Source organism: Xenopus laevis, chromosome 6S (genome assembly GCF_017654675.1).
Source record: "Xenopus laevis strain J_2021 chromosome 6S, Xenopus_laevis_v10.1, whole genome shotgun sequence".
In the NCBI taxonomy this organism is placed as follows: Eukaryota; Metazoa; Chordata; class Amphibia; order Anura; family Pipidae; genus Xenopus; species Xenopus laevis.
Window position 1 is genome coordinate 63,859,839 of NC_054382.1, and position 17,183 is coordinate 63,877,021.

The window sequence follows — 17,183 nt, forward strand, 5'->3', positions numbered from 1 at the left end:
AAAACCTGAACAGGGATGGTTGTAAACATGTCTCTAAGGTCTTTTATAAGCTGCCTTACAAAATTGTTTCATGAGTCAAAGTCAGTAGTGTACAGAATCAGACACAACAAGATTTGGCCATCATAATCCCCCGTATTATAAGCAAAGCATTCCACATTTCACTAATTGTCATTCAAAATGACAGAAAAACAGCTATAAATAATTGTTTTTTTATTGTTTGATGTTTCCAAGACATACTCTCTGGGACTGCAAACTGCAATTCAGATCAGTGGTGCTTAATAACAATAACGTGTAATAAAGTGTGTTGCACTTTAACGTGCTACAAATTATGCTGAAATGTTTCTTTATTGCATAGGTCATTTTGGTGTAGATTTGCCATTGACAAAACAATAATTTTATCATATTAAACATGTCTTCAAAGATTAGCTGCAGCTTGAGCAAATATATTTAATGAAACTAAAGTAGCTACTGAAGAGTAACAGAAGGCCGTAATTTACCTCTCATAGTCCTCACGACTTGACAACTCAAAGCAATAATCTGAGAAATTGGAATTGGGCACATCCATGCAACAGTAATTTGTGAAATTACCTTGCATTCAACATTATCTTTCATCTTTTTGCTTAATGAGTTTCCTGCAATTATCTCTAATAACAGCTCTCTCTCCCTCTCCCCCTCCTTCCACCATTCTTTGTTTTGTTGGTTCTGGGTCTGTTTAAAGGTTTGGATTGATGCGGCAACACAGATCTGCTTCTCGCTTGGTGTTGGGTTTGGTGTGCTAATTGCGTTTTCCAGTTACAACAAGTTTACAAACAACTGCTATAGGTAAGCCATAAATACTGAGTGAGCAAAGGGTACAAAAGGATGCTCACAGGATAGTCCTAACCTTACCTTTATGGTTACCATATCTGTTGTATAAAATTTACACAACATATGTAATAGAACACTATGGAAAATAATACACAAACAAATCTGAAATCATGTTAAAAAAATGGCAACTTATATTGGTACCCAAAAAAAGAAATTGATGTATTCATTTTAGCCACTTTGGCTATAACAAAGATATACTGTATGTGTGTGAACAAGAGTTGAAATCCATCATTTATCATTTGTCAGTTAAAATAACTATCGTATCTATGTAGCCAATACCCTTCAAAATGCAGTACTGCCAAAAGACTGTATAAAAGCTAATGTGGAAGCATATTATTTTTGGTGAGTTGGGTAAATGTTCAGTTTAATAAACATTTAGTTATAGGCATTATTAAGACATGACTTGTGTTATTGTGGCACTGAAGACAGACTACACAATGTTAGTTGTATTTCATAACTTTTTTCTGAAAAACTAATTATCAAATGGCAGCGAATCAAAATAGAATTAAATAAATACATTTTAAGGGGAAAAAAAGCAAAATAGTACCACGTAAAAAAGTATCAGTTTCTGAACAGAATGCCACAGGCTTCATTTATTACATTAAATATTGACATATGTCATTCTAAGCACTTTGCAGTATGCCTTCATTAAACATTTTCAGTGGTTTTAATGTTATTTGTAAATATAATTACTATTAAAAGCAGTATCTGTCTGGCTGTTTACATTGTATGCATTCCTGGCTTCGACTGCTGAAACAGATATCTGATTCCTGTTACAATGGTTTACCCAGAGAACAGAAAAGCATAAACAAATACTACACTTACCTGCAACTACATTTATTAACTTTTAAACCATTAAAATGTCTCAATTGTATATTGGATAGTGGTTTAGGATTACATTTTCTTTTATTATATTTACTGTAGTTTTTGGGTAGAGGGTTCCTATAAACTGAAAAGTTCCTCTTATTTTGTTTATTTTGAATTAGATGCCATTTGATAATTATCAAATAAAGTGATAAACTGTCACATTGTTAGTGTAGCCTTTATGTAACACAAAGTATGCAATAGCTGAATCAATCACTTTAAAAACGTTGGTATATTTTAGTAAATAATCTTTTCTTTGCAAATTGATCTGTTGCTACCTCTGCCACAGCATCACTGACATGATTTTAAACTATTCTGTTCAAACATTATGTATATCTAAAGTAATGTGACTTTCTAAATATTGACAGCATTGTATTATTATTGAACACAGTAACAATAGGTGCCCTTATTCATAAAACTTAAAGAGTTAGACATTTGTAAAACAAATAATTCATTTTGCAAGGATTCTGGCTAGCCTGCCCTAGCTTGATCCCAGGTGGCAAGTGGTTGCAAAGTAAATTAATAATAAATCTTCAGCTTCAAGCAGTCTCTGTTTCTTTGCTTTTATGGCAGCTAGAATAAAGGTCAAGGTAGGAAAATTACATTTATAGGTGTTTGCTGAAAATATAGTATTTTAGCTGATGTACATTTCTTTTTGTAAATTCAAAATGCTTTAATAATACTGAGGCAACAGATGTGACCAGTGTTTTGGTATCTAATTTCCTTTCCATCAAGAAAAAATGTTGTTGGTAGCTTGTATAGTCTCATAATCTCAGAACTGTATTATTGATTTCAGAGGTTAGAAAAACATGTGGTTCTGTAACTCAAAAATCACTTATCTGTGTGTTGTGACAACAATGGATAACATATTGTGAAAAGCTGTATTCAAATCTCTGCAGTTTCAGGCCAATAAAGTATGTCTAATACTGAATTTGCCAATTTCAATACAGCTGTGCATCATGTAGTTTTCATTAGGGTACTGTCATATGTGGCAGAGAAAGCACCATGCACTCTGAACCATGGCCTGGCCTGAAAGCTTTGATCCAGTGCCAACACGGTGGTTTTGGCCCAGAAATTAAACTTTTGAAGAGAATAGATGTTGTAGGAGGGAGATTGGAAAAGGGGGAGTGGGCTGATGGTGGGTTTGGTTTTCCTTTAAACAACTGCTTCTGCTAACAAAGTGTGGAGGAAGGGAATATATTATTGTTGGTGAATTCTTGGATTTTTCATTTACACAGCAGGAATTAGACTATAGACATGTGAATAAAAAACCAATGCAGTGATACATTTAATTTATATTCGTAACAACAATTAACTATCCATTATCAATTATCAATAGCTGTTTCTTTCTGTTTTTACAGAGATGCGATTATCACTACTTCTGTCAACTCCCTGACAAGTTTTTTCTCTGGCTTTGTCATTTTTTCATTTCTGGGATATATGGCACAAAAGCACAATGTACCTATTGGTGATGTAGCAAAAGATGGTAAGCATTAGTACAGAGATGTAACTAGTGTGCACTGGGCCCCCCACAAAAAATCTTTGGAGGGGCCCAGCACACAGAGCTCCCTACCCGACCCCCTGACCGTCCACTCCCACCCACTCCCCACAAATTAAAGGCTAAGGATCAAGCAGCACTGTGTTGATGAACGGTGCACCCTACCCCTCACCTACTTGCAAGTCATTCACATATGCAAATTAGAGAGTGTGAATATATGCAGGCCACAATATTCCCCAGGATTTATACCTAACCTATGGCATGCGATAAGGACAGTTTGTGCCCATCAATGCTACACTCGGTATCTTGTGCAGAGTTTGCTTATTGCTTATGCTGCTTGCATAAGTGCAAAGGAACACACACTTGTTTTTGTTAAATCAAGTCCAGTTTTTTTAAGTCCAATAGCTTCTTTAAATACCACTAATACTAAACCATTCTCATGTTCAGTGGCAGCTGTTTCTAAATATTTTTTCAGAAAGCTGGCCTCATTTATAATATAATTCAACCTGAATCTTCTGTATATAACTTTTACAGACTGCAGTTTTTAAAAAAAGATTTTTGGAAGATTTGTCTTTACTTTTTTAACAAGCAGTGACATTTTTATTTTACAGGACCTGGGCTGATATTTATTATATATCCTGAAGCTATTGCAACTCTTCCATTATCTTCAGTTTGGTCTGTTATATTTTTTATTATGCTTCTCACTCTTGGGATTGACAGTGCAGTAAGTGAACCATTTTAATACCATCTTTTACTTAATGTGATTATATATCAGTAATGCATAGATGATATGACAGTTATGCTTCCTAGGCTGTCACTTTCCTTAGTAGTAATAATTATTTAAAAAACAAATATGTGCTAATATATTGATGGTAATGATCCAGGCAATCTAAAGCTGTTAAAGGACACCTAAAGCCTGAAAACAAATATGGATACAAATGTCATATTTTATCTAAACTTACTGCACCAGGCTAAAGTTTCAGATTTCAATTTTCAGTTTTCTTTACAATAGTAATTATTTAGGTCTTCCGTTTGTGCACAGGGACTCCATCTTTGATTTGGAAGGAGTGTCAGTGGCATGCGCATGCTCAGTGTTTTCTTTGTGCAGTTGAGAAGCTAATCATTAAGAGGAAGGTTTGAATGTAACAGAAAGTGATGCTACAAGGCTTGAATTGTGCTGGTTCTGAACTGCCATATACTGATGATCTTAATTATTTACTAATCAGTCTTGTATTGTTATTTTTACATATTATATATGCAGTATGTTATGAGTTGGTCCATAAGGTCAAGTAACTGACAACAGCACAGTGTATGTGGATTGAATTAATAGTAACAAAAAAAATGGGAAGCTACCGGGGGGGGGGGGGAGGACATTTCTAGCCTACTTTTTCTAAGCTTGAGTTCTCCTTTAACTGTTCAATTTGTACTGCACTATTGTGTTTACAAACAAATGAAATGAGTTTATATACATGTTAATATAGGGCACATTTAAAAAGCCAGAATAGAAATGACATCTTCTGTGTCACTTTTTAGAAATCCCACTGCAATGTTAAATACATTGAACGCAAAATGCTTTTTTTATTTTTAATACATATTACATTTTATTAAAACAGAACTAAATCTTTATTAAACAAGTGTTACCGTAAATACATCCTTTTTTATGACTCACAGTTCTTCAGCATTCTTGCTGCTACTCTGCACCACTAACAGAAGCCAAATCTAGGAGTTGTCTGATGTCACTCAAAGGTCTGTGTGTATCCACCCCACTGCCCAAGGCAGTCTAGATGCACATTTGACAAATCTTGTAAAACTGTGAATGCTAGAAAAACTAGCTTTGGCTAGATTAGCATTTTTGGCACATTCTGTGAAGTGCATTGTGATGAAAGGATGTAGCAGTTTAATTAAGTAAGATGGTATTGGTGTTTTTAAACCCAGGATAAGAATTAGGAATGGCTAAAATGAATTAAAGAGGCAATCAGGTGATCTGTAAACCTAGCACACTGTTACTACTCTAGGAGAACTACTACAGGGGAAAGGGGTTTTCTAGTGGCGTAACTACCAGGGGTGCAAGGGGGCCTGCCAGAGCTGCGAGAAATCTTATCTTGGCGGCACAGCAGGTGGGCTGCCCCACACATTTGGAGAGGGGGGTCTGATGGGGAGTGGGCCCAGGCGCACATTCTGCAGGTGCATACTGTAGGTGCACACAGCTGGGTTTATCATTAACTTTCGTTCTCCTTTAAATGTAGCTATACTACTACTTAATTGAGGGGCAGTCATATGATCTCTCTAAATTTGGGTTTTTAGAAATTCACTACCCAAGGTGCATTAGCTAAACCGGAATTTATTCAAAAAGTGTACACTTTAATACACATGGAACACATTTATTAACCTTCAAGGTTTGGATTCATAGAAATCGGCTGCAGAAAGCAAGTTCTGGACTCACTGGTCTTTCTGCAATCAATTGCTCTGGCTTGCTGCCAAATGGGGTTTTTAGACAGATGGTCTAGTCAGTGGCTACTTCCTCTAATAGGTCACTATAGGAGTGATAGATAGTGAGGCTATTTATCCGAGCAGCTGAGGCTCCACCAAGGAGCATTGAGTGGGATTAGGATCCCAGGTACTAATTGCCCAGAAGTAGGGAAAAGGCTGAATACAGCTTGTAGCACAATACAAGCTTTATTCTCCCTCTCTTACCCTGCGGGATCTACACTGACCAATGGTATATGTAAGTATATGCTTATCTACTGCTGTTACATGTTCCTGTTTATCTCTGACTGAACTCCTACATGGATTATCTTGTTCTTTAATAAATCAGTTCTGTGGTTAATTTGCAAGAACCACTGGCAACCAATTATTGTGCATTCATACAGTTATAATTGCACAACACCCTGCTTCCACACCGTTGTGAGGGCTCACCCCCTGAGGAATATAGGTCTCATCTGGAGCTTTATTGGGGTAAAACTATCAGTTTTAATAATGGTGCCGTTCCATTTTACTATAGCCTTACAATAAGAACAATTAACACTTCACAATATAATATTCTATAATACATGTTTATTACCTAATGAATCTTAATATCGCTTATCATACAAATGTTTTGTGAAACAGAAACATGCTATTTCTAAATTAGCTACTTTTTATTACTTACAGATGGGAGGAATGGAATCAGTCATTACTGGTCTCATTGATGAATTTAAGTTTCTACGCAGACATCGGGAGCTGTTTACACTTGTTATTGTTCTGTGCACGTTTTTCATATCTCTATCCTGTGTAACCAATGTAAGTTAGATTTATTTACATTTCTTAGTTTTCTTCTATTTCATGGGCATTATGCTTGGACATGAATAAAGTAGGAAAAACAAATGAATGTTTAGTTGCTATGGGGTTATTGGCTTGAGCAAATTTTATTTTCGTAAAATGCCTTGTTTTGTGGTTCCATTGTTAAAACCAGAGCTGTGGCATTTTTGTCAATGGCACACACAGAGTTATTCCTGGCAGTGGAGAAAACACCATTGCTATTGAGAACTGTCCACGATTGTTGGAATTGTTCCATCTGTAATGGAGTCGATTTTGGCCACGGTTTGGCAGTTTTTGCCCAGTGTGCATATTGGCAGGTGGAAGCCATTTTTCTTCAATAACAGGCAGTATGCAGTAGCATACACTTTTCCAAATTTATACAAGACCTTGTATCTAATAGAAGGTGATCTAATATCTGCAATCCTTGGAAAATTTGGAGCACAAGTTAAACAAGTCCAGTCACATTGTTATGGAAATGTTAAAAAAAATTGTTTGCTTAAATAGGACTTTATTGGAAAATGGCATGGATTTTTATAAAAATATTACAGTACAACATTCATTTTACATTTTTCAAGGAACTAGATAAAAATTGTGTAAAATCAGGTAAATGTATAATGCATTATAAATTGTTGGGACCCCAGAAAAATAGTGTAAAATGCAGGAAAACGTAAAGTCATGGTATGAAAAATTGAGGGTTCACTGTGTTTTATTTCAAAATTTAGTCCTGTGATTTCAGCTATAAAAACGTATCGAAAATGTTTTTCCTATAAATGTTATAGAATATTTTGATAAATTACTTCCGAATTAGTTTTATATTGCTGTTTTTCTGTATTGGTTTTTGTTGTTTTGCTTTAAATTGATCAATATTTAAATTTCTATATGTGTACTAGGGTGGAATTTATGTTTTTACATTACTGGACCATTTTGCTGCTGGCACATCTATACTTTTTGGAGTACTCATAGAAGCCATAGGGATTGCATGGTTTTATGGTAAGTATAGATTTGTTTTCCTTTGTTTTTGGGTGTGCTCACTCATCAGTTGTATAAGCAATAACGAATGCTTTAGAAATGTCGTGCAAGTGAAATATATTCCATAATTTAGAATAATTATGCTAGAAAAAGAGTATCGTTTATGTGGTACATTTATTCACATATACATCTATTGTATTCAGTACACCTCTTTTCATGAAATGTGAACATTAGCTTGGGCTTGGAAACACTGCTATCACTGGTAAACTTCTACATGGGCAGTAATTCATACCAACCCTTATTGAAAAGCCAAAGCATATGAGTATCTGAGTGCAGAAATCAGTGTAAATGTGGAAAAAAATGCAAACTCTGGCAAGAGATAAAACAAAACCAACAACCTGTGGTAATCTAATGTCTGAAGGGTGTTGGTAAAAAAACAAGGCTGACAGAGATGGGGAAGATTTTAGAATCCTCTTGTTACTTCTAAAAATAATGATTTGTAGTAATGCAGAAAACGATTTTTAGAGAGTGACCATAGAAGATCAATAATTTAAATTTAACCCAATACTCATTCTTTTTTGGACACTTTCCAGATTGGTAAGGTGTTAGAGTTTAGTGCTGTGTATTTTAACACCAAAGGAAAAAAATAATTTGGCATTTTTTGCTTTGACACATTTATGTGTCATTGTGTCAACTAACTAAAGTCAGAAAAGGTTTTATAACTGTGAAAAACAATTGAACTGCTGAGAATCCTTCAGAACTTTATTGAAGAGTTAATTTACCTTAATATCAGGCGTTAATGGGAGTTTCAAGAAACACATATTTTCAGCCAATATTGAAGCACCATTAGTTGAAATCCATTTTTGAGTGATGCATTTCAAGACTGTGGAGAAACTCTGGACTGAATCCATTTTACTCAAACATACTGTATATTTAAAGGAGAAGGAAAGGCTAAAATTAAGTAAGCTTTATCAGAAAGGTCTATAAAAATACACCAGCAAACCCTCAAAGCAATGCTGCTCTGAGTCCTCTGTCAAAAGAAACACATGTATTTCCTTCTATTTTGTACACATGGACTTCTGTATCAGACTTCCTGTTTTCAGCTTAAACCTACAGGGCACGGCCTTGAGCATGCTCAGTTTGCTACTCTCCCACTCCCTCCTCCCCTCCCTGCTGTAATCTGAGCCCAGAGCTATGAGTGAGCAGGGAGAGACTCAGGCAGGATGTAATGTCACACCAAGCCAATATGGCAGTTACTATCCTAAACAAACAGAGAACACTTCAAGAGCTGTTTACTCAAGTATGGTAAAACATTCTGCAGAATAAATATAGTGTTATAGCTTGTACTATTGTGGCTAATCTATTAGCAATAAACTGCTTCAGTAGATTTTCTTCTCCTTTAAGTAGCTAGTTAACAGATACGTAAAACAAAAACACATTTGAACCACATCATTGCTGTTACCATAGCAAAGGGAATATTAGATACAGGCACTTTTTTTAAATTGATTTTAGTGGTCACCTAATCTGCGATGGTGCTGATATATAATAAATCATCTTTAGATGATAAAAAAATATGAGTGCTTTTTCTCGCTTTTTTTATGTTGATTGCTGTTTTTCATGATTTTTACCTGAAGAATCAAATGCAACCCAAAACATGTCAAGCTTTATTTCTTGAAAAATAGGATGGTTAAAAAGAAAAAAAAACTAAAGGATGGAAGAGAAAAGCAGTTGATGAAGAAATGCAAGCGAGATAAAAACTCACTCCCTTCTTTTTACAAGATCTGATCCAATCACGCCAATGATAATAAATCAGCACTCCAGTGTTAGCATAGTTATCATAGTTTAATTTTAGGTGCTAAATATATTTGTTTATATGTTTTTTAGGTGTTGGGAGGTTCAGTGATGACATTGAGAAAATGATTGGGAAAAGACCAGGCCTGTATTGGAGGTTGTGCTGGAAGTTTGTTAGTCCATGCTTTCTATTGGTAAATGTGTATTATATGAATTTTCTTCTGTACCCTCCCTTTTGTTTGGATGTATTTCTTCAGCATATCTCTCCAGTTACATCATCAGTTGTATAGCATATTTCCAAGCTTTCCTATTTAAATGTATTTTGCACCACAAGAATTTAGTTTTTTTTAAATTATTTAGTTATATTTTCTAATCAAACCTAAGGCGTTAGCAATTGCAGAGTTCAAGTGATGATTGCTGGTGTAGGAGACTCAATGTAGAAAGGCAATTAGCATAGCGTAGTGTTGTTTTTGCAGCTAAAAAAAATCACCTATTGTGCAATTTACAGTTACCAAATGTGTTTAATGTGTAGAATGCTCTTAAAGTAATAATGTGCGTTTTTAGATAATTCACAAACATTCCATACTAAAGGGGTAATTGTACCCTAATACCCTGGCACTTGAATTAGGGTACATGTTGTTTGCAGTGTTTATTTTGATAACATAACCATTGCTTTCCATAAACTTGGCTTTTAACAAGTCTTCTTTTCCAAGGATATGGGATTATAGTGGTGCTAATAATAGTAATACGGTCCATTTTCTGACTTAGAGGTAAATCACCAGACCATCAATTTAATAAATCTGGCATAAGCACAATGAAACATAAAATATTTTACCAACACCTTGGCAATATCAATATAAAGGTGTGTGCTGCTTGCCATTATTATTATAAATGTATAAACCTTACAGGAGATAATGTTGAACATTATTTTACAATAAAAAATGTAATTTGTATTTTCTCTTTTAGTTTGTAGTTGTGGTCAGTATTGTAACTTACAGATCTCCAAAGTATGGAAACTACACATTCCCTGAATGGGCAAATGTAATTGGTTGGCTAATTGCCATTTCATCTATGGCCATGGTGCCACTGTATGCCATCTATAAATTTTCTAGCCTTCGTGGATCCTTTCGTGAGGTATGTAGCTTGCCATTCATAATATTATTACTCATTACAAAATGTATATATATATATATGGTCTGACAGCATGCAGTGATAAAGGAACAGGTATGTGATCTATTATCTAAAATATTGCGATGTGGCGTTTTACAGATAAGGGTTTTTACCATAATTTTGGTGACAATGCTTAAGGCAAGTAAAATAATTAAATTATGCAGTTTACTGTCAAGTACAAGGAACTGCCTTATTACTAACAAAAAGGAAATCATTCATAAAATTACAATAAGCTTTGGCAATCCCAGATTTCATGATTTTTGATAATGTGCAGCTTTCTACCATACTTCTTTGTTAAGCTTTAGTTCCTTAAAAGTAACAAAAATAATCAACATTTTCAATCACTAACCATCTTATACAATTTTTTAAACTGCAGAAAATTGCTTATGCTATAACACCGGAAAAAGAATATGAACTCATTGAACATGGAGAAATTCCTCAGTTTACTGTAAGTTTCTTATACAGGCATACAGTACATAAAATATATAAAATACTTTGCACCCATGCATGGGTAACCACTTTATTTGATAAATGGTTCTTAATTAATAAGTAGCACTTGAACTGCAATTGTTGTTCTTAAATTTATGTTTGTCTGTTTTTACAGTCATTGTATTACAGTTTAGTGGTATAGACTATATGAATTAATTACATGACCATAATTTGACTGCTTTCAGTTAAAATATCTCTGATGAGAAAATGCAGAGCTATTTTAACTGATATGGGTCAAATGCTGAATGTGTTTACTATTACTAGCCTAGGGTTACTTTTTTTCTGAATTTGAATTGTCTGCGACATATTAAGTGGGAAATAATTTTCACATGGTTAAACACAGAAAAATGGGAAGTATTTAAAATGTTGCTTAAAGGAAAACTATACCCCCAAAATGAATACTTAAGCAACAGATAGTTTATATCAAATTGAATGACATATTAAAGAATCTTACCAAACTGGAATATATATTTACATAAATATTGCCCTTTTACATCTCTTGCCTTGAGCCACCATTTCGTGACTCTATCTGTGCTGCCTCAGAGATCACCTGACCAGAAATACTACAACACTAACTGTAACAGGAAGAAGTGAGGAAGCAAAAGGCAGAACTCTGTCTGTTAATTGGCTCATGTGACCTTACATGTGGTTTGTATGTGTGCACAGTGAATCTTACGATCTCAGGGGGCGGCCCTTATTTTTTAAAATGGCAATTTTCTATTTATGATTACCCAATGGCACATACTACTAAAAAAGTATATTATTATGATAATGGTTCATTTACATGATGCAGGGTTTTACACATGAGCTGTTTTACTCAGTATCTTTTCATAGAGACCTACATTGTTTGGGGGGTATAGTTTTCCTTTAATAAATATACATATTTAAAACAGTAATTAGTAGAAGTGGTAAGATGAGCCCTTAATTGTATATCTTTTGGGGTCCATATTCCCTTCTGTAACTTTAACTCCATTTCCCCCTATTTGTGTATATTTTACTTTATAAGGGAAATACATGGTCATCACCAATACAGAAAAGCTGGCACACTACAATATACTGTTGTGCAATACAGTACAGGTATGGGACCTTGTATCCAGAATGCTCAGGACCTGGAGTTTTCTGGATAATGGGTCATTTCATTATTTGGATCTTTATACCTTTAGTCTACAAAAAAAATATTTATTTGTTAAATAAACCCAATATGATTGTTTTTAATCCACAAAGGATAAATTAGATCAAGTAAAAAGAGAAAGGGGAAATACTTAAAATTAAAATGAATTGATTAAAATTAAGTCGATGGGTGATGGACTTTCCATAATTTAAAGCTTTCTTGAGAATTGGTTTTCAAATATTGGATCCCATAACTGTGTACACAAATCTCTGTAAACATTTTCTAAATGATTATTTTAATGATTATAAGTATTGTAAAGATTGAAAATGAGCTACTTTTGGTTTGTGATTAAAGAAAAACATGTAAAGAGAAATAAAATGAGAATTACTTGTAGTCACATAACACTTTCAAAAGGACTAAAAAGGAAGTAAAAAAAATCTAATTTTTTTACTGTGTTACTGGGATATTCTCATCCCAGTCAGTAATGACATACTTGAGCGTACTAATTAAAGTTTTAGCTATATCATTAGGAAAAGCTTAAACTGCCGGCCACACGTTTAATCACGACATCTGCCCTGTTATTGGCTTAGCTGAAATAATTTTACATATGGAAAGCTATTGTAGCATGCAAATTGTTAAACAAATGACCTAATGCTTGCATTTTTGTTCTTTTTAAAGGAAAGGGTTCTGGAAATCTTAAAGTCATATCCCATTGACAAAATAAGTTAATAAAATAACATACATATTTATTATCAATATAACTATAATTGTTTAAATCTTTTTAGAGGGTGACATATTAATTTATAGATATAGACAAGATATTCATGATCAGTTACTAATCATTTTATTATCCACAGTTACAGAAATATTTATTTTTAACTTATATTAGCTATTTTAGTTTTAACAAATGAATGAAACGTCCATAACTTGACAGTCCTGATGGTGAAGAAACCCTTCCTACATGATGGAATTGTTATTACTTCAGCCACAATGAATGACCCCTTTTCACCTGCACAAAACTCTCAGGAATAAAAATTTGTTAGAGAAATTAGTTTTTTTTATATTGTATATACCTATGCATATTATTTATCACCTCTGAAAGAAATGCCTGAAAGGTTCAATTAACCTCTCTCATACTTAATCTTGCTTCCAAATCTGAATCCCATTCTTAATCTAGTCTAACCCAGGTTTTTGCAAATACAGAATCATTGAACTCTTCATTAAATAGGGTCTTTTTGGGCCCTCTACACCCCTGGGCCTCTGTAGTTATACCCCCGCCCTGATCCTTCCAAGCTTCACTGCTTTATACATTTGGTACCCTTGTTTACACTTCTGCAAATTTTATGAACGTAAGACTTGGTGATACCCAGTTAGCCAAGGGCTTCTTCAGAAGGTGCTTTTATAAGTGGTAGAGCAATCTGGAAAAGAAGTGATGCCCACAAGGTTTGGCTTTGCCATACATTACATTGTTCTGCTAGCTGCTCTTCTCTGTAAGAAAAAACAGAAAAATATAACTCCCCCTTTTTCTACGAGTTCATACTATTGTGCTTAAAAAAGTGCTGAACACCATCTGAACTTCCAGAAATAAATATAATTTTATAGTCTTACAGTTTGCTTAGCCTTAAGATGGCCATAGACGCAAAAGATCCGCTTGTTTGGCAACATCGCCAAACGAGCCGATCTTTCCCCGATATGCCACTAACAGGCATGGCTATATCGGGGGTAATCTGAACGTTCTGCCCTATGGCCAAACAATCGGATTACGATGAGAACGCAATGAGCTCCGGTGGGACGGTCGTGCCAAAATCAAACCTGTCCGATCGACCAAACGACCGATCTCCGCCGGACGAAAAATGACGGGACTCTGCAGACAAGGGTCGAATTCAAAATTCGAATTAGAATCTAAGTTTTTTATGGCCAAAACTGTCAAATTCGACTAGGGAATTGTTAAAATTTGATTACAAATTAGATTTTTGAGATTTATCATACTCTGACCCGAAAAACCTGCCGAATTGCTGTTTTAGTCAATGGGAGATGTCCTGGGATCAATTTGGAGTTGTTTGCAACATTTGAGAAAAAAATCGAATCAAGTTTTTAAAACTCAAATCAAATTAGATTCAAATTCGATTCAAGTTTTCAAGTCGATCCTATTCACCCAAGTTTAGAAAATTACATTTTTTCGAATTTCGAGTTCATGGGAGTTTATTGGAGTTTTAAAAAACCATGAATTCGAAATTAGACCCTTGATAAATCTGCCTCTAAATCTGGCTTGTTGGACTTGTTGTCTGGACTTTGATAATAATCAGCTCTAACATTTAAGCAAATTTGGCAATGATTATTACTTAAAAGATGATCTTTAAGAGCAGTTATAATTAAGGCACTTGTACTTTTTATTTTTTAGCTTCAACACTGGCTAAATGTATAAAATACTATATATGGTGTGACAAAAGAACAAGGTTGAAGCTGAAGATTGGCCTAGAAAGATTAAGGGAAAGAGAAAATTCTTAAGAAACTATGGGATGATGTTTACTGCTGCCAAGAGAAGATGGAATGTTTACATGGTGTGTTCTGGGTTAAGAGATAGGTATTGTGCCCATTGTGTTTTGGTGAACGTAGTTTACTCACTTATTTTGGTACACTACTCTAGTTTTCTTTACCTAAGTACCCAGCTTTTTATGGGTGAATTCAAAGACAAACTATGATAATACACTAAACCTTGCACAGTTACAATATAAGATGACTGTTAATGTGATAGAATTATATTGCTCCAAAACAATGTTATTTTTTTCAGAAGATTAATTAATACTGAAACTGACATTTCACATATAGAAAAACTATAACTGACCAAACTGGAGCATATGTAATTGAACAAACTTTTTAAATATGACATTTAGGTATAGTGATATAGAATTGCTTAACTATCTATGGTAACTGGTTAAAAGCTGATGTATTAACATCATATTGTAAAGTTTCAGCATTGTTTTCAAGTTGTGTGTTTTCTTGTGTACTGTATGTAATCCTGCATATCAAAAATGTCATTAACAATGTTTTTCCAATCAATGAAGATAAACGTTTAATCCTTCATGTAGAGCAATTAATGATTTTATTATATAATTAACATTTAATAAACATTTTAGGGGTTTCACTGAAATACTAGTTCATTCATGTTTGAAAAGTGATTTGTATGATTTGAAGAGAACTGTAATCCAGCTATTAATAAATGTTATTGTTATACGAGTCATCTAATATGTAAAACCAGCTTCACCCCAAACTGCCATGATTTCTGCATATAACAAGATTACTAGTATGGTCTTTTTTTAAATTATGGTCTTGTTTTAACTTTAAGGAGAAGGAAAGGCACTCTTTACTTGGGGATGCCAAAAGTTAGGCACCCCACAAGCAATTGTACTCTATATACCTCCCACCCCAGACTGGCTCCTATCAGGAGAAAACTGCACCAGCATGGGGCTCTTCCAGTGAGTACCAAGGAGAGACTGGCTTCCGGCTTCCTCTTTCTTTGCGCGGGTGCGTGTGCGCAGTAGCATGAAAAGCCAAACTTTAACAAAGAAGTTGGCTATTTCGTTCAACTGTGCATGTGTCTCCCCCGGGAAATTTGAAGAAGGAAGCCAATCGCTCTGTGGTCCCCCCGGACCGGTGCAGTTTTTTCCTGATAGGAGCACCGGCCTGGGGTGTGGGGTTAGTATATATAATCATTTGGGGGTGCCTAACTTTTGGCACACCCAATTAAATATGCCTTTCCTTCTCCTTCCTTCTCAAACTGTTCCTTTGAAATATTTCTTCAATAAAGCTATACAATGAAAGTGTACATTGCACACAATCAAGCTATGGTTCAGAAATGACAAATCTTACTTATGGTGGATACTACTGGTGGATTCTGAAAATTCTGCATTGCGATCCCCAGTATCCAATATCCTGGAAATGGTCGTCCAAAAATGCAAACCTCTTTATTTCTATATGATTACGTTTATGTATATTATTTGCCTTGTGATTTTTTTTCTTGGCTCATTAATATAAAACAAGAGAGTCACACTGTGCTAAAACTCAAAAGCTGTTAGGCCAATTAATTGGACAAGAAACTGAAAATTCCAACAGCAGGGGATGGTGAAATTCTTGTTTGAGGATGCTACCAATAGAAGATTGTCCATTGTTAAACTTAAAATTAAACAAGATTTAACAGTATGAAACATATAGCAGTTACTCTTTTTTGGAGGTTAAGTCTCACTAAATATTCATTCTTCTCAGCCGATGACTGTCAAGTATCTGCCACTGTTTGTCCAATTAGCGATGCACATGCACAGTATAGCCACCTGTTGAACAACCCTGCTCTAGTTACAACTCACTGCAGCAGAGTCAAGCTGACTTCCCACAGTCACTGTAAGGACTATGGCTTGTTTTGTATTTTGACCAGTACTACTTGTATCAGCAGTCAATGCACCAACACATGCCCCAGAATGCATCCATTCACTTGAATAGGCAGTATTTAGGAGAGCATAGAATTGTGATGAAAATATATATTTTTAATTAAAAGCATGCATATGCAAGTGTGTTTTACATATGATCTGTATCTGTGATATATTTTTATAAAGACCAATGTTTAGGGGTATAGTTGGACTTTGCTTTATGCTTGAAGCAAGCTATATAGGGTTGGGCTGTAGCCCAGACACTTGATAGTTTTTATAATCTGCTACAGCCATGCTTTCCAACATGGTGTGGGTTGATATCTCATATAGCATGTTCAATAGCCAGATTAAATCAAAATGATGGTCGTTTGGGAGAGACAAGTCTTAACTTCTATGGCCACCTTTTGCATGAATAGAAGAGCGGGGAGACGCATTTATAGACATCCTGAGTTTAGTGGTTTTAGAAACTTTAAAATGTTCTCTAAAACCAAAAATGACAAGTAATTTATTAAAACAGCCTAATGTAAAAAGCGTGAACGAATAAAAATACAGAACAAATTCAAATATTAATACGGAAACCTCAAAATACTAACATTTTTGTGTAAATACAAACAAAAAACACGGAAACTTATAGAAGCTTGAATTTTACAGTTGTAAATGGACAAATCACCACCTTTACATGACAGCTTTTAGAAGTTGTAGAAGT

At 34.6% G+C, this 17,183-nt stretch overlaps 1 protein-coding gene across 1 annotated transcript in view; it reads left to right on the forward strand.

The window, feature by feature from the left end:
- Positions 1–16,974, forward strand: part of slc6a3.S (solute carrier family 6 (neurotransmitter transporter), member 3 S homeolog) — a 37,491-nt gene extending 20,517 nt beyond the window's left edge. The window contains exons 7-15 of the mRNA XM_018269405.2: positions 719–822; positions 3,093–3,217; positions 3,841–3,953; positions 6,380–6,508; positions 7,417–7,516; positions 9,380–9,480; positions 10,253–10,420; positions 10,833–10,904; positions 14,458–16,974. Of these exons, the coding sequence (XP_018124894.1) occupies positions 719–822; positions 3,093–3,217; positions 3,841–3,953; positions 6,380–6,508; positions 7,417–7,516; positions 9,380–9,480; positions 10,253–10,420; positions 10,833–10,904; positions 14,458–14,481 (936 nt within the window). The 3' untranslated portion in view covers positions 14,482–16,974. The remainder of the gene's footprint in view (positions 1–718; positions 823–3,092; positions 3,218–3,840; positions 3,954–6,379; positions 6,509–7,416; positions 7,517–9,379; positions 9,481–10,252; positions 10,421–10,832; positions 10,905–14,457) is intronic.
- The last annotated feature ends 209 nt before the right edge of the window (positions 16,975–17,183 follow it).